This window comes from Clinocottus analis, unplaced genomic scaffold (genome assembly GCF_023055335.1).
Source record: "Clinocottus analis isolate CAN_PGR_092001 unplaced genomic scaffold, fCliAna1.0.p SCAF_14, whole genome shotgun sequence".
NCBI classification, from domain to species: Eukaryota; Metazoa; Chordata; class Actinopteri; order Perciformes; family Cottidae; genus Clinocottus; species Clinocottus analis.
In genome coordinates, this window is record NW_027175865.1 from 7,669,533 (window position 1) to 7,697,004 (window position 27,472).

The 27,472-nt window shown below is 41.1% G+C and overlaps 3 protein-coding genes across 3 annotated transcripts; 2 read left to right on the forward strand and 1 right to left on the reverse strand.

The window, feature by feature from the left end:
• The first annotated feature begins 136 nt into the window (after positions 1–136).
• On the forward strand, positions 137–4,242 carry LOC137784419 (2-iminobutanoate/2-iminopropanoate deaminase-like). The gene is made up of 6 exons (XM_068575033.1): positions 137–263; positions 1,253–1,358; positions 1,632–1,686; positions 1,784–1,852; positions 3,226–3,281; positions 3,742–4,242. Exons 1-6 carry the CDS (start codon positions 199–201, stop codon positions 3,796–3,798), a joined length of 408 nt encoding a protein of 135 aa, XP_068431134.1. The 5' UTR covers positions 137–198; the 3' UTR covers positions 3,799–4,242.
• A 6,861-nt stretch (positions 4,243–11,103) lies between these two features.
• rpl30 (ribosomal protein L30) lies at positions 11,104–13,309 on the forward strand. Its single transcript, XM_068575788.1, has 5 exons — positions 11,104–11,169; positions 11,284–11,332; positions 11,826–11,971; positions 12,443–12,573; positions 13,209–13,309. Exons 2-5 carry the CDS (start codon positions 11,312–11,314, stop codon positions 13,259–13,261), a joined length of 351 nt encoding a protein of 116 aa, XP_068431889.1. The 5' UTR covers positions 11,104–11,169; positions 11,284–11,311; the 3' UTR covers positions 13,262–13,309.
• Positions 13,310–15,680: 2,371 nt separating this feature from the next.
• Positions 15,681–26,057, reverse strand: laptm4b (lysosomal protein transmembrane 4 beta). The gene is made up of 7 exons (XM_068576360.1): positions 25,787–26,057; positions 24,625–24,742; positions 22,668–22,741; positions 22,437–22,559; positions 22,143–22,241; positions 20,441–20,536; positions 15,681–17,826 (listed from the first exon to the last, which is right to left on the reverse strand). Exons 1-7 carry the CDS (start codon positions 25,877–25,879, stop codon positions 17,752–17,754), a joined length of 678 nt encoding a protein of 225 aa, XP_068432461.1. The 5' UTR covers positions 25,880–26,057; the 3' UTR covers positions 15,681–17,751.
• Positions 26,058–27,472: the final 1,415 nt, after the last annotated feature.

The following is a 27,472-nucleotide window of genomic DNA, read 5'->3' on the forward strand; positions in this document are numbered from 1 at the left end:
AGTATGGACGCCACTATTTCCTCTAAGCACGAACTTTCCAAAAAAAAACAACAAAGCAGCGTGAACTTGTTGGCAGACTTTACGGTAGACTTTACGGCAACTGTTCCTGCTTTCTCGTCACATTGTTGCACAACACGACTCCCTTCTTTCCCAGACAGTCTCCAGTGTAGAACGTTTGGACAAACAAATCAGGAAAACATGTCCGTCGTGAACAGAAAGATCGTGAACACAGCTTCAGCCCCGGCTGCCATCGGTCCTTACAGGTAAGGGAACTTAAAGAACATAATATGCACACCTATCTATTTGTAGCGGCACGTGGGGGCAAAAGCTGGGACATAAAACGCTTCGATGAATGGATGAATGAAGGGACAGTCCAACGTCTGATCGGGGGCGGGTCTTGGTGTTCAATGAACTCACCTGCTTGACTTTGAAAAAAGTGTCGGAGCTGAACTTTTAGCTGAGCAGAAGAATCCCAGCAGAGTAGAGACAGACAGCTGACTTTGAAATGGCATCTATTCGTCGACAAATTCCCCACACTTCAAAAGCCCCTATTAGACAGGGAATATACAGGTGAGGATTCATGTCATGTGAAATACTTTATGCGGACTTTACATATCTATATTTATCTACAAAAATGCAACAAAACATGTGAGGGGTGTTCCCGCTCTGGCCAATGAGCTGTCAGTGGTGACTTCAGACTGAATGGCCTCTGACTTTTCTTATTTTGAGTCTCGGATTCAAGTTTTCCTGTAGCCATTGTTGGTGTCTGGGGATATAATTGTCGTATTGTCTTTTATTTGTCGTTACATTTCCTTTGATACACTATCACAACAACGTACGTCACAGATTGCCTGTGGGGTTTGGATATGACATTCAGGTCATTGAGCTCCTTAAAAGTACAGTTTCGTTTTTACTAAACTTTTTCTGAATTTAGTTTTGTGTGCTCAGCACACACTTTGTCATGTCCATTTCTATATCAGCATGCATGCTGTCCAGTTTTCAATGAGGAAATACAATATTAATAGATTAGGCACTATATAAAACAGATTATGCTATAGACCAAAACATAATACAACATAATAATATTTAATCAATGATCCATTAAAAAAGGAACCTTTTTTTGCAACTTATGTTCACTATTTGTTTCTCTCAATTAAAATTAAGTCTCTCTCCCTCTCCCTCTCCCTCTCTCTCTCTCTCTCTCTCTCTCTCTCTCTCTCTCTCTCTCTCTCTCTCTCTCTCTCATCTTCAGCCAATCTGTGGTTGTGGACAGAACAATGTACATCTCGGGTCAGCTGGGGATGGACGTGACCTCTGGTCAGCTGGTAGATGGAGGGGTGACGGCTCAGACCAAACAGGTGAGGCGGGACAGATGATTTTAGTCGTCAGTGTGACATTATTTCCCAGAGTGGTAACGGTAACTCAAAGAGAATGAAGAAGCTCAGGTATGTGCCGCATGCTTTTGATCTCCACGAAATTAAGCCCTGCTTTAATGTACGTTTAAATTATAAAGAGCAGTAGAGCAGTGCTACCGTAATAATTAAAAGGTGGATGTTTCCCAAGTAAAAAAAAAAAAAGCAAAACCATATACGTATACATAAAAGATGATCCCAATGTCTCTCATCACTCAGGCTCTCGTGAATATGGGGGAGATCCTGAAGGCAGCTGGCTGTGACTACACCAATGGTGAGATGTCCGACTGTTCAGGGACTCAGCTGCTGCTCTTTTGTTTTCACATGATTTGAATGTTCAAGGATAACTGAAGTGAACTCTTTGATTTCAGTGGTGAAGACGACTGTGCTGCTCGCTGACATCAACGACTTCAACAGCGTCAACGAGGTCTACAAGACATGTAAGGAAATATTTTGTCGTGCTTAAAATGTCATGCTCGAAAGCAGATTAAAAATAGCAGATGTGGTCTTCTTATCAAATTGATGAGTGCGCTACATGTTTATTTCTCGTGTTTCTATATATTCTCATGTGAAAGAGCAGCCACACATGGGCAGCCGTTAACCAGCGTTGTCAGAGCTGCTCTTACATCCATGTAACCTATACAAGCATCCCAGTTTACTCATTTTATATAAGCCTCACTGGTGTGGTCCTGTCACAGCCTCGTGCACAAACACCTGAGTCACACTTTGCCGTGGGACTGGGTTGTCACTTCATTTTTATCAAACAGACCGTTGGCTTGTTCCTTCTTATCCCCGTTTTCTTTATAAAGCGTGTTATTGTGAAATAGGGTTGTGGTTAAGGAGACTGCTCTTCAAGGAGAAGAAGTGGATTCAAGCCGTCATGTTAGCGAGTGTGTAGCCTGCTGGGTATACTTGAGCAAGGCACTGAATGTCTACCTGCTGGTCTCGCTGACCGTTTGTTTTGTGGAATGTCAAAATAATTTTCTAAAAATCATTCACATTAAACATTTTTTTTTATTCCATTTGCTAAAGTGCACATAAATAATATTCTATCCAACAAAACATACAGCGTGGTCCATGCTTTAAATGCATTGCGTTAAGCTTAAGGTGGTGTAAATAGTGTTCCACCTAAAAAGAAAGTCACATTTCCTGATAAAGTACAATAAAACACTGCAAGAGTTTGTCATTATTCCAAAGGCACACTCCACGATGCATACATGTGGTGTCTCATATTTCACCAACTTCTCTCAGAAGATGACCGGTGACAGGTGAAGCAGTCACCTGACAGACAAGCTCACTCAGCCCGTCCTCCGCTGCATGAATGCAGCCTCCTCTCTCAGGCCGCTCAGTATGGGCACTTCCTCCTGGATCACAACAGACAGGTGTAATGGAAGCTGCAGCGCCCAGTGAGTTGTAAATGGACACCGCCATGCAGGCGCACAGATGTAACTCAACCCTCCCAGCAGGCTTTGCAGCACGGGCCATTGACCCTCGGGTATAGTCTCCGAGCTCTCCCTCCTGACTCAACTCTAAACCACAACCAGGGAACTTTCCCTGACCCGCAAAGGAGAACGTGTGATCCAAAGACTGGGTCTGATAAATGTGATTACTCGTATATGCATTTGGAGATTTGACTCTATTATCAACGTTTTTTGTCTTGTGTAAAATGCTTTTTCTGTTTGATTTTTGGAGGTTTTGTGCACGTATCATTGTAAAGTTGTACCCCGAAATCAAATAACACATTTACATGTTGGGTTGTAGATTTACCTGGTGGATTTCCAAAATACTTAAAATGTAAATGTTTTCACTCCAGTTTTCAGCAGTAACTTCCCAGCCAGAGCTGCATACCAAGTCGCTGCCCTCCCCAGAGTAAGTGCAAACAAAACCTGGACACCGACATTTCGCTGCAGTACCATGTGGTGTATGTATAGTTGATAGACACCAACACAGATGCATGCAGCTAATTTCCATGTGAGAAGAGTGGGAAATGGTGCTAATGCATACTGTATTGTTTGGTTAGACAAAACTATTTCATGGATCACCATAAAATGTTGTGCGGACATTCGTGAATTCATTGTGATAACTTTGGTGAAAACCTGACTTTTCAAATTGGCATTATCGGGTCTGTTCATCACCAAATACCTGCAAAACTAATTTGCACCGTTCCATCAGTTCAGTTGTACTGTGTTAAGTGCCAAATAGCAAATGCTAACATGCTCAACTAGATATTGTTGTAACCAATATTAAAGAGAAGCATTGCATTGTTCTATTGGAATTACCCACAATGTCTTTCGTTCCCATGTCCTCATTGTCTCCTTTTTGTCTGCAGGGTGGTCTGGTGGAAATTGAGGCGGTTGCTGTTGTCGGTCCTCTCTGTGACTCCTGACTAGACGGCCACATCACAAACAAGCTGTAGTCTCATCACCAAGGGACCTTTATAGTTGTACAGTGGAAACCTAATGTATTAACAGATGACAAATGAAAAGCCAAACTAGGATCTTGACTTCAGTTTTAAGAATAAATGAGTTCCTCAGCTGAAGCTGTTTGACTGCACCTTTGAACTACAGTCAGTGTTCTAACATTTTAGAATCAAACCCTCAACAATAGAGCAGCACCTAGCTCACCGGGATGAAACAAAGTGTCATGATAATGTGTGACTATCTGTACAACCAGTCTAACTATTCCTGGGTCACAGTGGCCAGACTCAGGATCAAGTTGGTTTCCTCTTTGTGCTGTTTCTGCTTTGGTTTCCTGTTGTCTGTTTTGCTCCAGAGAAACGTATAACGCATTATAAAAGTGCATCTCTCACTAATAAACAAATGTAGTCCAACCTCTGATTCCAGACTGGTTATTTCGACCTAAAATATCACCGGCATGTATTCATCCTGCATTAAGATTTAATAAAGTAAATGGATTAGATGTATTGTTTTGACAGTTCATAGCTTACTACAGATTTCAGGGCGTCTTCCAGTAAGAAATCTTGACACATCAGAAACAAACAGAATTTTCGTGTGTACTTTTATCTCATTTGTGCTGTTATATTAACGTATACAATCATTTAATTATCAGCGCTTCATATTCATTACACACATTGTTGCTACCCCATAAATAATATAGTTTAATAAATCAAATTTGGCTTTGGTTTCCTTAGAATTACAAATTTGTAGAAAAGTTAAATCAAGAAAATCTGCAATGATAAATTTCTATAAGATAATGAATAGAAATGTCAAAGACAGTTTATCATTAAGTTATCCTGAACTGATATCTTCTGAAAATAAATGCAAAGTGCCATATAACTCTGTATATAATATACAGTATATATACTATATATACAGTTTGCAAGCATGACTTACAGCAATACACCGTCATGAGGGGAGCAAGGCTCAGTGATGGCTGAGGAACCCTGACTGAAAGCATATCACAGGCTCTGCATCTTGGCAACAAGGCGACGTCTTTCACACAATAACTCCTACACGTGCTTTCACTCGCACATACAACAACAAGGCAAGACATTTCAAATAAACTCATCTGTGCAGTCATTCATGTTGCACTTCATTCACTGGGAGCTGCAAACAAAAAGAGGTGAAACACGTTTGCGAGGTGAAGGCTTTTTGTTTTTTATATGGATCATGTGACATTACGGCGGCACTCACCTGGCGCCTCCTATGTGGCTTCAACTTCCTCTGTTAATGAAGAAAGAGAAGGATTTGTACATGTGAACAAACAATCCCATTTAAAGCTTCAGTTCATCTGGGGTGTTCGCAGATAAATGACATGTCAATGATTCACCAGCAGCATCTCTTTCCCTGTTAGTCTGGATAATTTACAGAACAGACTTAACCCTGACCACGAACAGATCCAGAGGTGGATGAGCTGCCATGTCGCTCTGCTTATGTGACACTCGATCTCTCTCTCTCTCTCTCTCTGCTGGCTGTGAAATGAAGGCAACAACGTGGTCGGTGGCCAGTGGAAGCCCTATATGTGTTGGCATGCTCTTGTTTCTCCGTGGACTCCGATTGCACCTTAATGAGACCACGACGACAACACAATGTGAGCACCACACACACAAACTGCAATGTCGGCTGTCCCAACAGGGCTGTGGTCTGAGCGTTAAGTTAGACACCAGAAAGGGGTCAAGATCAAGTGCAGGCTTGTGTACAGTAGTGAAGAGACGGCTTGACAGTATAGGTAGACCACAACAAAAACAAAACAACTAGCATCTTTGGAGGCAATGTGCAGTAATCTAAAGATGCACTGCACTGTATTTCTCCCAGTGCATAAGTGCACAGTGTACTAGCTTTGCTACTTTATCCATATTTTTTGGTAGACACTTTGCATTAAGCCAAGACGAACTAAAGAGCTGACCTTGTAAACTTGTTGGCTGCTTGTCATTTACATCATGAAGCAATACGTGAACTTATAGCAGTCAATGTAATTCTGCACTGTGTGTTCCATGTTTAGATTCTTATGTGCAGCGAGATCCTCACTACTCGCTCTGAAGAGCTCTCTTGATTGTTATGTTGCACTCACGAATTTGCAATTCAGCATATTCCTCTGTTATCACCGGGAGAGGAAACAGATCCAGTGTTATCTCAAGAGTCTACAAATGCCATGTGCCTAAAATGATCCTTACTACATTATCTGTGTGAGAGGAAGCGTTAATGCCGTCCCCTAAAAACAGAGCTGTCTTGGATAAACACACTGTAATTCAATGCCATCAAACCATTTTTGTGCACTCATACAAATTATTACAAAAAACTCTTACAAATCAGTCCTTAACAACTGACATTAGTAACAGATCAACATACTGTTCAACCGTTAGTCCACCACACCCCTTAATGCCTCCTACAGCTATACACAGCCAGTAAGAAGAACATTTAATAAATACATTGTCAAGACTGCAGCTTAAAGAAAAGACGCTTCTGTAAATCCACACCTGAATAAAATAATATTAATATAATTCATAAAACAATTAGAATAATATGATAATAGACTGCAACCTGCTTAGGTGAACTCAACCCATACTTACAGTGTTGAGACAGTTTAAATACTAACTAAATAATCAGACACGTGATTTATAAAGGCATTTGAATGGCCGCCTCGGTGTGTAAGCCATGTCTGTGTGTTGTTGGATACCGCCTGGTTACCGCCATTACAGTGGGACTGTCGGAAAGAGCGGAAGGGACATTATGTACCTGGGCGCTGTGGCGGCCCGTGTTAATTGGGTCACTATGCAGGAGGCGGAGCGGTGCTCAAGGTTTCTTCTGGTCAACAATAACAATTATACATTAGTCCCGAATAAGTCCTCTTTCCCTCGGTGCGACGCAACAACACTGTGACTATTGTTTTCGACCAATTGTGTAAACAGTATTCTATGCTCAAACATATGTGTTTCAATCTTTTAATGGGCAGTTAAAGCTTTAAATTTTAAAGATAAATGATATTGTGTCACACACACATACAGATAAATACATACAGAGACATGCAGCTTCAACCGTATCACCTTTGAAAAGTGTTCAGTTGGTGTGATAGTGTCTATAAAAATGTAATTTGCTTCAAAGATAAAGCTCACAATAAAACTTAAAACTTTTCAAGGGCTCCGCTCACAGCTGTAAACTGGCCATTTTGCTGAGATGAAGTTGGGGATGGTCGACTTAAGATGTTGCAGAAGAATGAAAGGAAAACTGAATCCACAGTGAAGTAGGTTTGTCTGAAGCTGCAGCCTTTTATCTCAATTGTCATTGGCCTGTCCCAGTGATGTTTTTGACTCCAACCTACCTTGCTCAGGAGCTGCAGCTGCAGGCTCTGCCGCCTCTGCGGTTTTATCGGCTGCTGCTGCTTCTGCAGGTGCTGCTGCTTCTGCTGCCTCTGCAGCAGCCTCTGCAGGTGCTGCTGCTTCTGCAGGTGCTGCTGCTTCTGCAGGTGCTGCTGCCTCTGGAGGTGCTGCTGTATCTGCAGGTGGACTGGCTGCAGCAGGCTGCGGCTCCTCCCCTGCAGGTGGAGCTGCAGCGGTGACTTCTGCAGATGTTGCAGCTGCAGCAGGTTCATCTGCAGGCTTTGCATCGCCGCCCCCAGCAGGTGTCTGGTCGGGAATAGTTTCGGTATCCTCAGCTACTTTGCCATTTTCATTGGCCGCCCCTGTCGGGAACACAAGTACAGGAAACATGATGCAAACCGACAGTGTGATGATAATGTAACACAAATATACATTAAATATAAAACTAGTTCAACTGTACAAACTACTTTGACTTTGAATTATCACATTTGCATAAAGCACAGGGTCTTTTAACACAGTGGGATGTAGTATCACACCAGGGTCAAGGGTCAACGTAGTATTTGTTTTCTCTTTGTTTTTTTTATGGAAAACATGTCCCTGAATGATATTGTTCCGTCTCCTTTGGGTAAAAACTATTAAGCTATATGTTATAGCCTAAGCGTCCTCGGCTAAAATTAGTTGTTGCATCTATCCCCCTTGTTTCCTATCGTTTCTCTTTATAACTGTTTGTAATTTTAAAAAATGTAAGTCTCTGACTCCTAATATCCGAGGATTAAACTCCCTTCTTGGACTGCTGGACCATGCAAAGCTATCACCAAACAAAAAGAGCAATAAAAATGTGTACCCTTAATTTATCAAGAAACATAATCATAAATGATCAACTGTTGGAAAGACTAGGAAAATAATAAAACATATGTTGCCACAGATTATTGGGAAGGAAGTAAACAATTGAATAAATAGACCCCCCACTGACACACAATTGGAACCACAAAGTGTTAATCATTAACTGGGTTGTTGTTAATTAACATGGACGGCTTCATAATGCTCAGTTCACAACTCGATGGAGAGGTTGCTGTGCGCTTGATACTGTGCGTGACTACTTGTACATCTCTTCGTCTCATGGATTTGCATTGCATTTGCAAGTATTATAGGTCTGGACTGTCGATCATCTATGTTGTAAAAATGAGATACCTTGTCCCTTTTCATTTTGCATGACATCTATCACAATACTTCCCTTAAAGGAGACTGTATTCTTTAAACATTTCAATAAATTAATGTTAATGGATGTCATCTCTCTCTCTCTCTTGGGGACGAGAAGTTGCATCGGGTGAAGGAAATGAGCCTCATGCAAAAAGAAGAAAAAAATCCTGGCACATTTACTTCGGACATCTAAGACGATGAACACCTTGCTGGTCAATGTCATTCAGCTGATAAACCTGGAGAGAAACTAGCAAAGTCAGATGCTCTACCATTATCAGTTAGACATCAATGATGAGAAACTTTATTGAGAGTAAATCTAAAACTTTCTTTCCTTGAAGTGTCGGCTGCAGGACATGAGGGTAGACACACATTAATAGGATCAGTGTCTAGGCTCACTATATCACTCTACATAGCACAGTTATATGTATATTTCAGCGTACTGACTTATGTGTCTCCAAGCTTCCATTGTATTGGCCTGTAATATCTCTTTAAGGAATGCAAAGAGAGAATCAGAGGCACTTGCTCAGGGGCGATCTAACTTAGTGAATCTTTTACCAGTTTTTCACCTGCTTCGTCTTTGACTTGTGTCGAATAATTCTTAAGCTGCCTTGACAGCCTCTGAATGTATATTCATTTCCTACTCTCCCTTAACACTGCTGAATGCAAACACAGGATTCTGTATTGTTTTTTTAAATCTTGAAATGTGTGCTAGTTTACCACAACTGGGCTATCTCGGACCCGCGACAACAAAGTGTCCAAAGCGGGGCTTCTCCATTTCCAATTGAAACCGTAGACCGTCACCAAATCTGCTTTCATGCCACTGTCTCTCTCAGGGAGGGCAGAGCCAAAAAACACTGTTAAATAATGACAATAAACTTTCCCGTCCTGTCACTGTGAAGCTATGGCTCTCTAAAAATAAAGACATTAGATACTGTACCCACAAAGATACATTGGTGATCATTTGCATGTAGACTAGGTCCACCTTATCAGAGCAGCATTCACCACAGTATAGTATGAATGATACCCTAGTTGGAAATGGCAGTGAACGTCGGTGACCACACCATCACAAGCAACATTTTACAAGACTATGTATAGTATCAACAGAAATAAATTAAAAAAGAAGTGTCTTTATTAATAAATTGAATTTCTAGAATCATCATCATTTGAGTGGTTTCATCAAACTAAATGGATATTTACAGATATGTCACATCCATTAACATCTAGAAAGTGAAGTAGGGCATATATATTGGTCGGTTAGAGAAAGATACTTTTACACTATGCAAAAAATATATTAATGTTATTTTACATGCAAATTATTAAATGTCCCTGACGGAAATCGTTGCTTTCAATGTACCCTTGGCAACTGTTCCGTGTTTGCCCACTTTAAACATGCTCGCAATGAATGCTACATATAGCTGGATATGTGACACATACACACTTAACACATTACTCACAAACATATGTATTACATTGCATAAATGTAAAGCTTTGTGTGTCACCTGTTGTGCTGGCTCCGTTGCTCTCCTCGGGTTTAGCACTGGGTCGAGTCGTATCTACCGCTGAAGTTTGAGAACTGGTGGAGCATCCCATCCTGTTCTGTGCACATAGAGGAATGGTTACCTTCAGAGTTACGAGTCTTGGAGAGGTTGTAGCCGCACTGATGACGTAGTGCGTAGATATCGTCACTGTAAAGTCGAGAGAACTCAAAACAGATAATCCCCTGAAGGGGAACAAAAAGACACGCTTGGTCCTAAAATTCCCTTAGTCCCGTGCGTAATTGCGCATCATTGTTCTATCTCCAAAAAAGCGTTCAGCTATTTGTTAAGTGGCTACAAGTAAGCAAACTGTTGGGCACGCAGGTGAAGTGTGGTCTGCTGTTGTGTGTTGTAACTTAGGCTGTTTCCAGGAGGCTGGGGCAGGGACAAAAATACATTATTCAGTCAGTGTGTAGCCGCCACCTCGTGGGGCGGGGAAAGCGAACCTGTGGACTCACAACAACTAGGAACTAGGACCACTGTTGATGTGCCTTTGAGCAAAATCTTAATCAAGCGTTAATCTAGTAGAACAAATATTGAGATTCTAAATGTCGCAATGCCACAATATTAAAAAAAATCACAATGAAAAGTACAAGTCAATGATTCATAAAATTAAACTAAATGGACTCAAAGTAACAACAGTAAAAGTAGTTTCTCATTATGCATCAGAAGCCCCCCCCCCACCCCTTGTTAGAGTGTTTTATTTGGTTGATGCATGACTATTCAGTATTTTATAGTTGTTTTAAAAAGCCTAAAGATACTCGTAGTCAAATCCACAAGGCAAGGTATACTTTATAAATAACATATGTTGTGTGTAAAATGGATATGTGGAATAAAGCTTTTAAAAGATCCTTGATCCAAGATAATTTAAATAGGCTTTAATATGTTTAGCTTTAATCATTGTATATATTGCATGTGGTAAAATCTTTTTAATTCATATATTATGCAAATATTCATTGCTGTTGTTGTTGTTGTTGTTGTTGTATATATCTTTTGTTTGAGTTTATTTTGGCAAATTTGTCTCATTAGTGCTCGCTATAGACTATTGATCATGTGTTGTCTTTATATATTTTACAATAGTCCATTATTGATGTAAAGTTCTCTAAAGTTTAGAATTTAGACAAGTTAAATCATCTTCAGTGAGTATTCTGCGCAGTACTCGTTTGCGCAGACCCACGGACTGATAGCAGCGCAATGCACCATGGGACTTCCTTTCTCTCCGAGGCCATATTGGAGTTAACTCACTGTAAGACGAGCTCTGAGTTTTCTGATTAAAAGTAACCGGGATTTGTTTAATTTACGATTTTGTTACCATCCATACATTAACGAACATCTTCTCCTTCCCTCCTCTCGCCCGCAGGTTGGCCGGTCAGGACTAAACCGCAAAAATGGTGGCCGCAAAAAAAACGGTGAGTGTCGTCGGCTCGGCCCGCACTGCACGCGCTGCTACAGGGCCATGTTGCTGCTTCACGTGGAGACGTGTTTCTGTCAGGGCCTGCTAGCTAGCGCTGTAGCTCTCGGTGTAAACGTATTATTTAAACTCGATATTTAAAGTGCTGTGTGTGTGTTGAATCAGCTCGACTGTATGTATAAGCGTGAATCGATCGTCCATCCATCCGTTCGCCGACAACCGTTTGTAGCTATAATATTGGGACGGGGTAACTCCGGCAGTGTAGCTAATGCTAGGATGCTAAATCTAAAAGAAACATGTCATTATGTTGTCATCAAGCCTCGTCAATTATACGTTAACAACATATTAGATGTGCTGACCCTCCATGTGTTCGATTGTTAAATGGCAAATGTTTAGTTTGACGTAAACACAACGGTGAACAAACTATCCAAGTTGGGTACGTTTCTTGTGTGCTGTCACTAACTTGAAGTATGCATATATTTTTTGTTCAGAAAAAGTCCATGGAGTCTATTAACTCCCGTCTCCAGCTGGTGATGAAGAGTGGAAAATACGTCCTGGGCTACAAACAGTCCCAGAAGATGATCCGTCAGGGAAAAGCCAAGCTGGTTATCCTGGCCAACAACTGCCCAGCCCTCAGGTATGAGGATAATCAATACATTACAAGTATATTAATGTTGGTTATTGTTAGCAAGTAATTACACCAATGTTATGAAACAGAAGAGTTTTTATGGTTGTTGATGCTACATGCTCTTTCAATGTTTTATGAGCCCCATTCTCAAAGGTGTGCGTGTTTTTGCAAAGGCGTGCCACATGTTCAAAGTGATTGCTTGCATTGCACCAACGATTTTAAAAACGTATTTTTTAAGAATCGGTCTTTATCGGTTCAGGCAACAAAACCATGTTTCACCGTCTAGGTTGCTTAGATGCCAATGTTGGGAAGCACCATAGGTCTAAAAGGCTGATTTATATGACAACTTGTCCAATCACGCCCTGTTGATTGGTGTTAAGAGATTCCAAAGTAGTGTGACTTGTTGTTATTTTTGGGCAACGTTTCTGTATTTGTATCTGCTGCTTTGACTCACAATTTCTTTGTCTCTGTCCTGTTCAGAAAATCTGAGATTGAGTATTATGCCATGCTGGCCAAGACTGGTGTCCATCACTACAGTGGAAACAACATTGAGCTCGGCACAGCTTGCGGCAAATACTTCAGGGTGTGCACACTGGCGATCATTGACCCTGGTGAGTACCTACTTTAACACTATGGTGCAGTTAATTTCTTAACCTTTTCCTTGCTGCCACAACATTGAACTTCATGATTAAGTAAACCACACTAGTCTCTTTAATAGACAGATGGGATGTTTCTTACATAAGCTTGTACCAGGTATTGTTCTCTAACAAAGTTGATGCAGGAATATTGGCCTCTGAGTGGGCCCAGCAAGTCTGTTTGAAATAACTTGGAGAGAAAGTGTGCATAGCAGTATTCTATTAGCAACGCAATGCTATTCAACACATGAATTCGAGATACAGTAACTACATTAACATTCCAAATTTCCTTTAAATAATATTTCAAAGCACATCAACAAATGACACTGCAAAAATGTTCGATTGACCCTACTTCACCTACTTTAAACTGAAGTTTGATAAAATCCTTGGATAGTCACCTGCTCATGAATGAGGTTCAGTTCAGATGTCTTGTGGACAGTTCATGGGTGCTCAGTTGGTTACTTTGATACGTTTTCCTTACTTAATGTATTAGAAGGGCGTAATACACAATTGGCCAACTATATATCTCCTGCATCAAACGGCTGTCTTTGCATGGTATTTGTGGCCATTTTTATTTTGATCTGCTGACATTTTGTTCATTTCCTTTTCAGGCGATTCCGACATCATCAGGAGCATGCCAGACCAGCAGCAGCCCCCTCAGTAGAGCTGTTTCCCCACCCCATTGTTATAAATAAAGTCGGTGTTAACAGTATATGCTGCCATCATTTCATTTTCTGATATCCACATATTAATAACCAACCTGTCCATAGACTGTCAATCCTGCAAGTGTCCACCAGAGAGCGTCTGTCCTCTAGACCTTCTCAGATGTGGTTATTCCGTTCACATTTTCAATGTCTGTGTCTGTAGGACGGTTTACAATACGGGACTTGGTAGCCGAAAAATTATTCTGTACACCAGATTTAAAAAAGTTTCTCTTGAGAGAAAACGGAACTGCTAATCTTTTAGAATTATTTCTTTTTAAGCTGACTTAAAAATATAAGACACCTGTTGCTTTAAATTCAAATTTACTGGCCCAACTTTGGGAAATTGGCCCTTCCAAATCAAATCTGCTGTCAATTTTAACAAGCTGTCATGTTGAGTTAAACTACTTAAAGATATAGCTGTTTTGCTACAGATGCCAATTATCACACTTTTTTTTTGACAGAAAATGAGGTTTGTTTTAGGCTTTTATAATCTAACCATGGCTAGGCCTGAGGAATCCACTTTCACAATAAATCTGAGTATGAGGTTAGTCCTGTTATGACAACAGCAGTGCATGCAAATGTATATATTGGACTTTTTTTTGTGAAAGAGGCTGTTTACCCAAGTGGGATGAAAGCCAGAGAGTAAATGATGTCTCTGCTACCAAACTCAATGCAGTTTGGTTGATAATATTTCATCTAACTGCTGATGGACATGCAACTGAGGCTGACTACGGCCTTTTTGTGCTTTAAGGAGTAGCTATCTGTACAGGGATCTTTTATAAGCGGCATACCAGTGTATGAGTTTGAAGGAAGGTGAGCGCTGGGTTTCGTAAACGGTTAATATGAATATTTGTTCCAACCAATAATTACTAAGAACATCAATGCTTTACAACCTTTATATTAACAGCAGGCCATTGCCATCTGTAGCCACTGAAAGGTATCATGTATTGGCAAGATATGACAGTATACTGGAACTGCAAATCAAGACCAGATGTCGGTGCTTTTGGCCCAAGTCTGAAACTGATGAATCATCCCAGAGACAGAGATATAAGCCGTCCATCATCCATCCAGTGCTTTGGCCCAGTTTTTCCACTCACTGCTTCCCTAAGCTGTTTTCTTGATTCCCAATTAAATCGAATGAATCATCCCAGATGATCTGTTTCACGTGTGGCAGATGCCCCGCACCGAATGAGGACAGTTTCTAAAGAGATTGTAGAATAAGATTTGAATTAACAAGCGTAAACAATCTGCACCATAAATAGAGTATACAGCCTGTTGAGGGCCATACAGCATCCTCCAACATCATCACATTTGTATACCGTTTTAATTTTTTGACTGATCGGGTCACATTTTCGCTGCTTTTTAATGATAGCGTTATTTCCAGTTCATGTCCAACAAAGTAATTTGAATACAAATCAATCTCAATCACAAGGCAACACAATGTCGGTCAATGCCATATTGAATATTTTCTCACCATAACATTAACTGAATGGTATGTGACCTCAGAGAACATTTACAGGGTGCTAAGTGCTTTATATTCTCACATTCAACATGATCATAAACTTCTCTCATTCTCATAACAGACAAGAAATTACATAGACAGTTTTATATCCTCTATTTGCATCCAAAAAGCAAGAAAAAAGGCAGAAAATGACCCATTTGGGTTCCTCCCTCCTTCCCCTCCCACTGGCAGAAAGTAGGTGAGCGTGTCTGTTGGTGGCCTGCTGTCAGACCCAAGGTAATGCCAGCGTCCATTTTGAGGCATGCGGGTAAATCCTTGTTGATCTGCCAGCTTGTTCCTCTCCACTGAGGGATATGAATTTCAGAAGGCAGCAGGTAGTACATACTTCAGCAAGACAGTCATACAGTCTCAGAACTTGACTGTTTTATGGTCATATATATTATGTTGTTGCTGGTTGTATGTGCAGATTAAGTTAATAATTTGTAAGGACTATTTATAATGTATTTGGAATAAGAAAGAATATGACTAATGTAATGTCTAAATGAAAACATTGGCATTGAATCACCTCCGCTCTTGGTGACTGGCCTTTAACACCGCTATCACAATACACAGACGCTTTAATTTAAAAGGGATTTAATTAACGATGGCTATGGTCTATGGTTTCATCGTCCTGGTATTGTGCCTACTGGAGCCATCGTTAGTGTTATTAGAGACACCTGTGTCAAAGTGGCTGCTGTAAAAAAAAAAAAAAAAGGTCCATGTGGAAGATTAATTATAAAGTGCACCTTGATTTGGATTTGAAACAAGGAGATGGAGAACGGTAGATTGATTATGAAAAAGTCAGGTATAATAATGTGCCCTTTTCTCAACAAACAAACAAACTATTGACTCAATTAATGAATCCAGAAGCAGACAGATTTTCCTTTTTATTATTGAGAATTGAAGACATGAGCTCATGCAGATCCAACAAGAGGACGTGTGTGAATGGAAAGCAATGGAGAAGAGTCTTAAAGTGATTCTAATGAAATAAGACACCAGCCATCCACTGGTCAGATCCAAGCCTTTCTTCTAAACCCTGCAGCTGAAATCCTCCTTCAGTCACTTTAAAATCTGCAGCTTTTCGGTTACATCACACAATGGCAATATTGATTGATGTGGGGTTTTAGAAGCATGTATCACCCAGAAGAGGGTGGATGAGCATATTTAGAACCACTTAGCTACAGCATATCGTGGTAGAGGTGAGTACAAACAAAAACACATAAGTTCCCAGTGAGCTCACGCTGAATTTAAAGTGCAATTTAATGTTCAGCTTCGTTGGAATTGCAAAAGCAGTGGGTCATAATTCACACAGGAAAAATTACAAAAGGGCCAACAAATGGCTGCTTACAACATGAACTACAGTGTTAGTATCAGTTGTTGAATGCACTGTTGCATAGTCTGAAGTCAATATCGAATACTACTTCGGAATTATTGGAAAGAATGGGATTAGGTTGATCTAATATTGTTTGTTCCATTATTATTCCTCATAATTGTCTGAATAGTTCTAGGCAAAAGACAAGCATCTAGCTTAATATAAGGTATATTGATTTGGTGCTACTATGCTAAGCTAAATCAAAGCTTTAGATTCCCATCCAACGTTAATAATAATAAAAAAAAAGGTCACCAGCACAGGAAATATCTCAACACGATATCACTGCATGTGCAAAGGAAATGTTACCACATATAAAAGGTACAAGGACCCACGTAGCGCTCAGGCAAGCACACACGAGCACACACAGAAAATAAAACATATGCGCGAACGATCTGCATGTACAGCAGCATGTTACGCCGCCTTCCTAGGAAAATGCCCTCAGTCCAGCTAAGTTAGCTCAACTAAAAGGATCTGATTATATGACCCATGTAAAAAAGAAAAACACACGATAAAAACACAGATGATGCTGTTGAAGCTGTGGCTCCACAGGAACACAAGACAGACATCTGAACTAAGCATTTCACACACTAATGTTTACACACATTACATTTTACAGTATGTGTATTGCCTTTTAGGATGTGAGTCTGTAGTGTGAGAAACATTTATGTTTGTGTGCTTCAAATGACATTAATGTCTTTCTCAGCTTTTAGATCTCACAACAGACAGGAAAGGGACAGGAAGGCAAACTGGAATATTGTGATTGAGATCAATGGGTGAACAAGGTTTTTCACTGGTAGTCAGTGGGTAACAGGTTAACAGACAGTGTGTTACGTGGATACAAAAGGAAGATATTGTTGATACTGGTCGACAAATCTTGTTCAAGGACAAGCCACATCAGTACACGTATATGATATCACAAGAGGAAAGCCTTTCAGTATTCACTTCTTTTTCTTTCCGTTTTTTACTGTTATACAAAAATGTCATACAAAAATACCTCGACATTACATTCAATGAAGGAATTTGTCAACTTCTGAAAAAAGTGCTCTTGCATAACCGCTCATGTATGTCGCTTTCCTTCTCACTCTCCCTGTCACTTTCTCTCTACAGGTAGTTTGTTTCTGGACAAAGACCACGAGGGAGATTCACAGTATTGGGGTATAACAGTTGGTGGCCAAACCGGTGCACGTTTCACTCAAAGAAAAGTGCAAATGAAGTTGGGACAGAGTGTTCAGGGGGTGCAGAAGTTGAGATGCTGCCAGGGGACAGCAGCTGCCAAGAGGATTGGTAGCGGTTGGAGTTGCTGAGATACTGTCCTTGAGTAGGACAGAGGACACGAGAGGGGAGGAAAATACAGCACAACGACCAGAGTGGTGGTGGTGGAGGGGGAAGAGTTGATGGCAATACTGGCTCAGGGTCAGCCTAATCTAATCAAAGGTTGGCAGGAATCCAAGCTGAAACCATCCTCTAAGACCTTTGTCTCATTTTCAGCATGTTCCAGCTGGAGCTGGGGTCCTACTGTCGGAGGAGGGAGACGTGGTAGGACTTTGGGGTATCGGGTCCAGCGGCGAGCACGTCTCTCATGCCTCCATATACTGGGGAGGAGGCTCCTTCGGTGGTATGGCAAAGGCCTCCTCGTAGGGTGGTAGCAGAACCTGAAATACAACGAATAACCACAAGGTGTCTTTCAGTTGCAAAGCACAGCTCAAATATATCTTCATCCATTATGATGATTGAGCCAATTTGGACATTTTTGAGGACACGAATAAGTGCAGAAATTTACACACTGCGAATGAAGACACTCAAATAAAATGTCAGCCAGTTAATGTATATTGAAAATAGGAAGTGATTTTAGACACAGCCCAAGAAACTGTTGCAGGTTGCTTCTACAGCTTTCATACTCTTCATTCCATCCTAACAGAGGATTCTAGCTGCACGGATAACTTCCACACATATAGCTGGGCTCTAGAGGCCAGATTGCCTTCTCTCCATCGGAGGTTTTTCTCTGTAAATGGTGTTATAAAACCAGCACTGCTGCTAATTCAGTGAGAGCGAGTGAGAGCGAGAGAGAATATGCTCCGAGGGGATGGAATTGTGAAGCAGCCAGGGAGGCCCGCCGAACACATCACTGGGAGGATTTGAAATGAAGCGGACAAGCAGACAATTATGTAACATGTCCAGAAGAAGAAAGGAGGATGGACAGAGAAATATATAGAGAGAAGAAGGGGCGGGAGGGGGGAGACGACCCTTGTGCATTTTAATGGATTTTATATAAAAGCAGGGCCGATAAGCAGCTGGGTACTTGATGTTAGAGGCAGTGAAAAGCCATTTAGACACACTACGGGCTCTCCTAGTATAAATAGATGGGGCGGTCTCTACATTCAGCACTGTGTGAGGAGAGAAGGAATGCAGTGATGAAACCATGTCGTCACTATTCATGCTTTTATGAAGTTAACTTGTGTAAAACGTAAGCCACAGATATACTCTCTCATTTAAACTCACACAGCTTCTGCTGAGGCCTAGCTGCCTCGGCTGTTTTGTTTTTAAATTGAAGTGTGTTTTTGGGTTTGGCCCCCCAAAATATTATGTCCACAATATTTGACCACATGATACACAAAGTAAGCTGCACGGTGGCGTGAATGGTTGTCTGTTTCTATGTCTGCCCTGCGATGGACTGGCGACTTGTCCAGTGTACTCTGCCTTCACCCATTGGCAGCTGGGATCGGCTCCAGCGCCCCGCGACCCCAAAGAGGATAAGCTGTTCGGATAATGAATAGATAGATACACAAAGTGATCTCACGACTAGATAAGTTCCGTAAATTGAAAAACGCCAGCGGTGTGAAGCAGGAACCACAACGACAACAACAAGGACAAAGTGACATGCAGATGAGGTGCCGTGTACTGAGACGAGAGCTGGAGTAAGACGGATTAATGTCTTATGTATCAGTGTGGAGGATTACATGCGGACAGACAAATGGAAACCATGACTATGCTAAAGCTTCTCAGAAGCCCCATGAGTCAGCACTGAAGGAGACAAGTGGGACGGACAACAGCCAGCCAAACACACTTCAACGTGACCCACAGCACCTACAGTGCTGCTACACACGGCACCTACAGTGCTGCTACACTGACAATACACTGACTGCCACACAACCCAGATAAACTTCACGTCACAGTTCTAGTGGTAATTTGCAATAAATCTCCTAAAGGGATTTTAATGAGCTTAATATTTACATATTTTTTATTTAATCACCATAAATAGGTCTTAATTTCTTGCTAATCTTAATATTAAGAACATTCTGAACATTACTCAGTGCATGTTCTCACTTCTCTTATACTGATGTTGTTTCTAATTTGGCAATTATTACTTAATAGTTCAAATACTACACAGAGCATCTTCTGCTGTACATGTATGTAGGGACTGCGACATGATAGATATTCTATTATTTTATGGTGATTTTAGTTCTTTGATATGGGAAATGACTTGACTGCCAAAGGATAAAATACTTTTAAAAATGTGATGTTATATTTTTCAGAATGGAAATAAAAAATCAGACACAGATGATAAATGCTCAGAATTTGATCTTTTCTTATTGAAACAGTCAATTAATAATGATAAAATTGTCAGTGAATTTATTTTCCACCACACACAATAAAGAATTTCTGTCTTTCTGCATTACATGAATTAAAATAACTTCTCAAATATGAGCTTGAAGATAACGAGGATGTTTGAGAATTTGCATAATTATAAAAATAAAATCTCCGTTCATTTTTCGGCCTCTAAATGTAAGCACAATTCATGCTATATAATCATAATAATGCAAGTAATGCCTACAATCCTTACCTTGTACATTTAGAGGTATCAACTCATTGAGCTGCAGTAACATACAAAAGCAAATTTGGTTCACAGCTGAACATAGAATCTGATGGACTGTAATAAAGTGAATGTGCCCAGCAGGGTCATTTTGGGCTATTTTTGCCCCAATGTTTGAAATTTGGAGGCATGACATATACAACTAAACATTTTTTTTGCCCGCTTGATTGTAATTTTGCCGACTCTCACTGACAGTGGTGCAAAGAATAGTGATAAAAAACACATTTCCAAGCCCTTATCAAAATGATCTTTCACTTAAACCGAATAAACCGAAGCTTGTAAACCATCAAAAATAAATCAATGGTGCACAAATGCAATTCTATTATAACGTGAGTGAGGCTGCTTTTCAGTGTGTCCTTGAGGTGTGGGAGTAGAGGCTGGAAGTGATTACTCACCGTGGTGTCATTGGTGGTGACATAAACCAGGACCTCCGTGGTGCCCCTGCCGCTCACATATCTGTAGCAGTTCCACACGCAGCCAATCAGGTAGGCCTGTCCGCAGAGAGGTAAAAACAAAGACCACACGATGACCTTTAACAACGTTGTCCCCACTTTGCATTATTACTGACGCTGTTTGCTACAATCTCAGCATCCCTAACCTAGATGAATGGATGACGGCAGACATGCATCATAGCGCTATGTGCTAAAGACCATTGCAACCAGGAAGTTCAGGGATACAGGACAATAGGATACAGTTGTACAAATATGAGGACACTTTCCATGACAATGTTGCCTTGGTCACCAACCAACATTTTAGCCAGGGCAACTCACCAGGCATCTCCTGCCCTCAGTAAAGCTATGGGGTATAGGTCCGTCTGGCTTGGCAGGAGAACAGGAGGTTCATTGTGCATGTGTGTGTGTGTGTGTGTGTGTGTGAATAGCCTGCCGGGTCGATACCTACGCCAGCAGTAAGCGCAACCGACCGACCAGGAAACCAGGCAGCCTGCTATCACTCTACCATCTGCTAAGTTGACCTCTTTACTGTGATACCAACTCTCTAATATGTTCAGTGACGACGGAAATGTGCTAGGCTGGCACTATGCATTGCCGCAAAGTCAGAGTTTGACTTTCTTGCTCATATAATTCATATTTTTGTATTTATCCAACCATCTGGCCATGTACATCTCTCTGACACATCCCTCTCTTCTCTCTTCAGCTCTCCGTCTTCCTGCCCGTCGCTATCTGTCATTTAAGCTAAGTGCAGTCAAGTGGAGGATATTGGCTTCAGCAGGAACTTCAGCAGGTGTTGCCTCTGTGCTGAGAGCTGAGGTTTCAAATCTGGCCCTTTTCCAGGGAACTGACTCCACTATCATCACCACAGTAGCCAATATATACAGTATGTGCAGCCTATCAATACAAATGGGATTCTATTCATTTTGCTTGGACAATTTCCAATTGATACTTGATGTTTATAACACACATACAAGTAGTTAAACTACCGCATTTACTCAGTGCAACAAGGCATTCAGCCTGAGACATGACATTTATAACTCTTCTCTCTGTAAATCCAGCAGTGTATCTTCCGGCTGCTTCCCATCATAAAACTCCGGCTCTGGCTTTGATGTCTGCCGAGAACATTTACAATCTGAGCTCGGAGAAGAAACAACCGGATTTGATTGTACAGATGACTGGAACTTCCTTTCCCATCTCGCCCCAGAGCCCCAGAGCATAGCTACGCTGAGAGAATCATCCATGCATTAAGGGGGAGTTAGCTTGACAGGAGTTGGTTTCCTGTTGTCCCTGACCTGCTGCTCTCTGACTGTGTGATAATCTCATGGAGAACATTGATGTTGGAAATTATTCACACTGGCAGATTCATTACACATGCCATATGATTCATAATGCATATGATGTGCACAGTGTGAGACATAATTTCCTTAACCAAGTTACAATATGATGATGAAAAAAAATTAAAAAACTGTTCAGTGTGTGTGTGTAATGAGTAGACATGTGTTGCAGCATCAATTGCATTTGATATATTGTTTTCTATACATCTGTTTTGACATAATTCAGATGGATGTCGCGGATTCAATTACAAAAGACCAAAGATAGGCAGATTGGGAGAATCTGCAGTGAGAAAGATACTCTGTGGGCTTACCTTGAAGGAGAGGATGCAGCCGATGAAGAGGAGGACTACAAAAACTAGGCACATGTTGTTGGTGGACATGATGTCCTCTTTGTAAGGGAATGTCCCCGGCTGGAAGGGACAAAAATAATAATGTCAGAAGATAAACAAAAGACAGGAAGTGTCCTTTTACAAATCAGCATCTGACAAAACCTTCATTCCTGAACAACCAAGAAGTCTTAAATGGACTCCTAATCGACATATCTGAGACCCGCAGCACCGTAGTAGTAAGTACAGTCTTTAAAAGTAGCTGGAAATAGTTCTCACCAGCTGCTGGAGGTAGTCCTGCACCGTGTTGGGATAAACAACCACACTTATGGCTACTAGTGTGTTGAGGGCAAAGTCAAAGATTTGGTAGCAGAAGAATGGAATGATCCAAGCGGCGTGTTGCTGCGTGGGAACGATTGGGAATGGATGAAGAAAGTCAGTAAGAACAAGAGCAGGTAGTTTATTTTCAAGGTCAGACGACCGTTTAAATCTTGTTGTTTGTTTATTTACCTTGTAAGCGCCGTATGTTGCCATGCCACATATAAGAATCATGAGCAGGGATATTGCAGTGGCGATGCAGATATCTGTAGAAGCAAAACACAAACAAGCAGAACCGCATGAGAACAGATAATCTAGTTTACCAGCGAACAACAGCGTCAACTCTTGAGTCCACTGACATAATCCAAAAGTCTTCATCAGGATTTATATTTTACAAAACAAAAGTAACCTCGCTATTTTTAGCGTGCAATCTGCCTGGGACAGAACATGATCAGCCTCATGTGGGTAATTGTTATGCAAGAAGTGCTAAATTCAACTAAATGTAACGCCCCGCTCTCGAACCAACGAACAGATAACATGCCAGGGATCCAGTGACATCCAGTTAAAACAGGATATTTGCATGTGTTCAGTGTGGTGGAAGGGATACAAATTCACCACAGCCGTCATCAAACTAGGTATTCAGAAACAGTCATAGCTGTGAACCAGTGGAATCAATACGTCGCTGGTAGTTTTTGTCAGCGTTGTTGCGCATGAAAAAATAACAATTTCCCCGACGTTGCATAATACGAACTGAGCGTAAACTTCTATATATCACCGTGACTGTTAGTGAGCACCCAGCGACATTGCCTTTAACAGAACTGATACTGTGATAAGACCCAGGATATGATGATACCCATCCATCCTAATCCCTCCCTTGCCACACACATACAAACACACACACACACACACTGGATACAACGGCAGATGTTAACACATACTATATATAAACAATGCATGCATAAGTAAATGCACAGCCACCCCACACCCACGTCATCCACACATTTCAGTTCAAATGTCATACTTTCTCCGCACGCTGCAGAACTGCACGTTGCAGAACCACGACACCAGTCCTTTCCCACTGTTCCACGATCTTTGACTGGTGCTGAACAAGCAACCACGCTATCAGCCAAGATGGCCCTTTTAATCCGTGAATAGAGAATTAGAGCAGTCGTTTTTAATCAGAGCAGCCAGTGACGGGGTCTGTGGCGTTCCAGAGGCGACCGTGATGATGATAGCCGCCGGAGGGGAAATACTAAAAACACACATGCACACTGATGTGCTCTGTATGGACTACTCGCCTATGTCTGTGCTGAGAGCAGCACTGTGGGAAAGGAAGTGGTGGGCAGAAAGGAGAGGGGGATTTTAGAGCTGCAAAACACACTGGGCTCTGTGGATTGCTGTTGATTTGTATGCATTTGTATGACCACTGGCACACGGAGCTGGGAGATAAACCCAAATAATAGGGCCATAGAATTTGATTTTGTCTGGATATTTAGTAACTGCAATAATTTGATCTGGTTTACAGTTTTACTCACATTTTTATAGTGGTATTATTAGACTATTCAAGCTGTGTAACATCAAATTTAATCAATCATGTGTGCTAAATCCACAACTGTCATATTCTAATAAAGTAGAGAAAGGAGAGCGTCCGTCAGTTAACTGGGGAGCGACACAGGCGCTGAAGACCTCGACATTGTTGCTGTTTGAGACCTTCCTTTCTTTGACAGCAAGTCATTGAATGTTTTAGCCACACAGACTCAAGAAGGGTGAACCATGCAATATAAATGGAATTCAACTGTCTTTTGTCATTATTGCGGTGGAATCTTTTGTTTCCTATTAAACTTTCTTTCAATACAATTGAATGTTTTGAACAAGAACAATTACATACTGAATTACCATTTGAATACATTTCATAAATAGTGCATTATTAATTAAACCGGGTAATTCTATTCATTTTTTAGATAGAATTTTGACAACGAGCCTTATTTCTACTTCGACAACAACAACAACTTATACATTTAATTCTTACACTCAAATCCTACGCATCTTGAACCTTCCATGTAGAATAACAAGCTTGCCTCATTGAGGACATCTAATCCGAGACATACCACATCAGATAAGTTACGTTGAGGGGATTCGTTGCACTCACTTGCGTCGTCCATGACATCGATGTCGGTTCCCAGCTCAGAGCTGGTAAGGTGGTAGCGGTATTGAACAGGGTCATTGAGGGCCGACAACAAGATGAGTAGGACCACCGCATTGATGAGCTAAGGGAAAATAAAGATCAATATTAATAACACGTTTCATATTGGAGTTATCCCATTTTAGGTTCTTTAACCTTTTGAATTAATTGATCAGATGGACCGGGGCGTTTTCTTGCGGTGTGATAAAAGTAAACAAGTCAAATGATGATTGTAACTCAACATTTATCATATTCTTATTACTAAGTACTCCCTTGGTTCTTTTGCTTATTAATTAATAGAGAACGTAGTCAGAAACACCAATCAAAACGTCATAGGGCCAAAGGCCACATATTCAAAGGGCTTGTTTTGTGCAACTTAGTCCACAATCCAAAGAAATTCAACTCACAAAAAGGAGAACAGCTAAACAATCAGCTGATAACTGGAGGATCAAAACTGTTATCAATTACTGGGCCAATTGTTTCAGCACTACTGTTGATATGTGACAGTGACGTAGAGAAGAAACCATCTCCTCCTGCTGCATGTCAGTGCTGTACATCAAAACTTCTTCTGGAGGCAACACGTCTGTGTTTCCTGGCCTTGGCTCGACCGCACAACATCTACTCGATTAGTAGTAAGGTCACACAGAGAGTGGGACTTAGGAAAGGTCGGGGCTTTACCAGGCTTACTGGACTATGTTTAAAACTCCAGGTTGTCTTGTGGTTAAAACAAACGGAAGCGAAGTCTATATTTAACCGCTACACATGGAGCTCAAACGCAACGGGGTCGCGCGGGTAAAGTTGTTGTTAACGGTGTATCGTCGCAGGCGGTGCTCATATATCTTGTTTTGTGGTTGAAACACACACATAAACACCCAAACAAAAGCCGTGGACGGAAACGGGGCCGGGTTAATAAACTAATATGTATTTTAGTTCACATGTAACGCTTGTCACTAAAAAAAAAAAAAAAAAAAAAAATCCACATCCTCAAAATGGCAAATCGGAAAACAAATGAACAGCAGTAACTATTACAGTAAACCGACATTTATCAAATGTGAAATATAACATAATACATATTCAGCTGTGCATGTGGACACCTTCGGCCCCGACATGGAAAAGAAACCCGCCTTACCATGTACCATATTCCCAGAATAATGGTGCCTGTCCGTACATGGCAGCAGAGGCAGCAGCTCGTCGAGTACCAACGGTCCCACGGCGAAATCATGACGGATCCTGCTGAGATGTTCACGTTATTTCATGAATGCCACGTCAGACAAAAAAACAAACAAACAAACAACTGAATTCTTCAATTAGACTGTGAAAAAAGAAGACAGTTGGCGTTGTTGGTGCACATGCAGCGGAGGGTCGGAACGATGTTCGCCTGCTTCTCCTGACAAACAAGAGAGTCGATAATCTGGCTCTCTCATCCAGGAGAGTCACGTGACCAGGGGAGGATTTTCACCAGGATCCGAGGGATGGATGCCAAATGCTTCATAATCACACAAGATATTTCAGTTCAACGCTTGGTGCTTTCTTTTAACCCCTCCTTTCAGCTCAAGGCATTTTTGTCAGCGTTGGTTTCTTTAAATTGGAAGAATTTGAATGGTTTGGACTATACTTGGTACTGATTTGGATATAGCTCCCCAAAATGTGTGGCAACACATTCACACCCAATATGTAATTGGTAGTATTATTCAATTAAATTCAGTTAATTTTGTATAGCTCAAAATTACAAATTTGCCTCGGAGGGCTTCACTATTTGCACACAATATAATGTTGGTGTTGGTGACATCGTGTTCATGTGTTCATGTCTGCGTTTGTGTAAATTCAATTGAAGTCAGTGTCACTGAAAGAGATCAGCATTCTTTAAATGGCACTGGTAGTAGACATAGACGTAGTGTGGTGTGTCGTGTTTTGTTGGGAATTGGAAAAGTAAAACTACCCTGAAACAGATCAAAAGAAAGTAAACAATACCTCTCAGGGGTTTCTAATCCATTAAATCGAGAAGCCTGACAGAGTGAAGTCACTTTTGTGTTCAATTGCTCACAGATCGTATTCAGGGTTAGAACACCTGACTGAGTCACAAGCAAAACCAGCTGAGAGCCACGAGTCCAGAGTTTCTGTTTTTCACTCCCCATTCACTCCCCACAGCAATAAGAACAACTTTGCGCATCAAAGACAATCCTATGAATTTTATCAAATTAAGCCTTGACCATGCCCTGACAGCATGCCCTGACTTTGTCTGTGATTATTGATTAAACAGATATAAATTCCTATCAACCTTAAACACAGCACTTCAGGAAGAAGTCCTTCACTGTCTTTAGTGCAGGGCTGAATTAAGGAACTTGATCAAGTACAATAGAGCTCTATTTGGCACCAAGCACCATAGCAGGTTAATCTGGCTGTGCAGCGATTCACACTTTGCATGAAGTGACATCCTCCTAAAATAAGACAGGTTGCCCAATTAGTGCCATGCTCATTTAGCTTGGTCAATACTTGACATCAGGTGATTCACATTGAGACCTACTGAGATGATGTCAACACATTTAGCATGTTCCTTCTCTTGCTGAGAAACTCTCAAACTAAATCTAACGACTGATAAGATTGATGTGTTTTATTGCAGCGTCAAAAGAAGAAACAAGCATTTCATTTCATGTCTGTTTGTCTCTCTGTCTGTGCAAACTTCCGGGATCAAGCCTGACAGATGGGCCAGTGACAACAGCTAAGCTCCGGTGGGTGGACCGCATCATCGTCACATTAGGGGATTTTCCTCTCCTGCCATGACTTAATACTGACCAGACTGCCACCTCTTTAAATG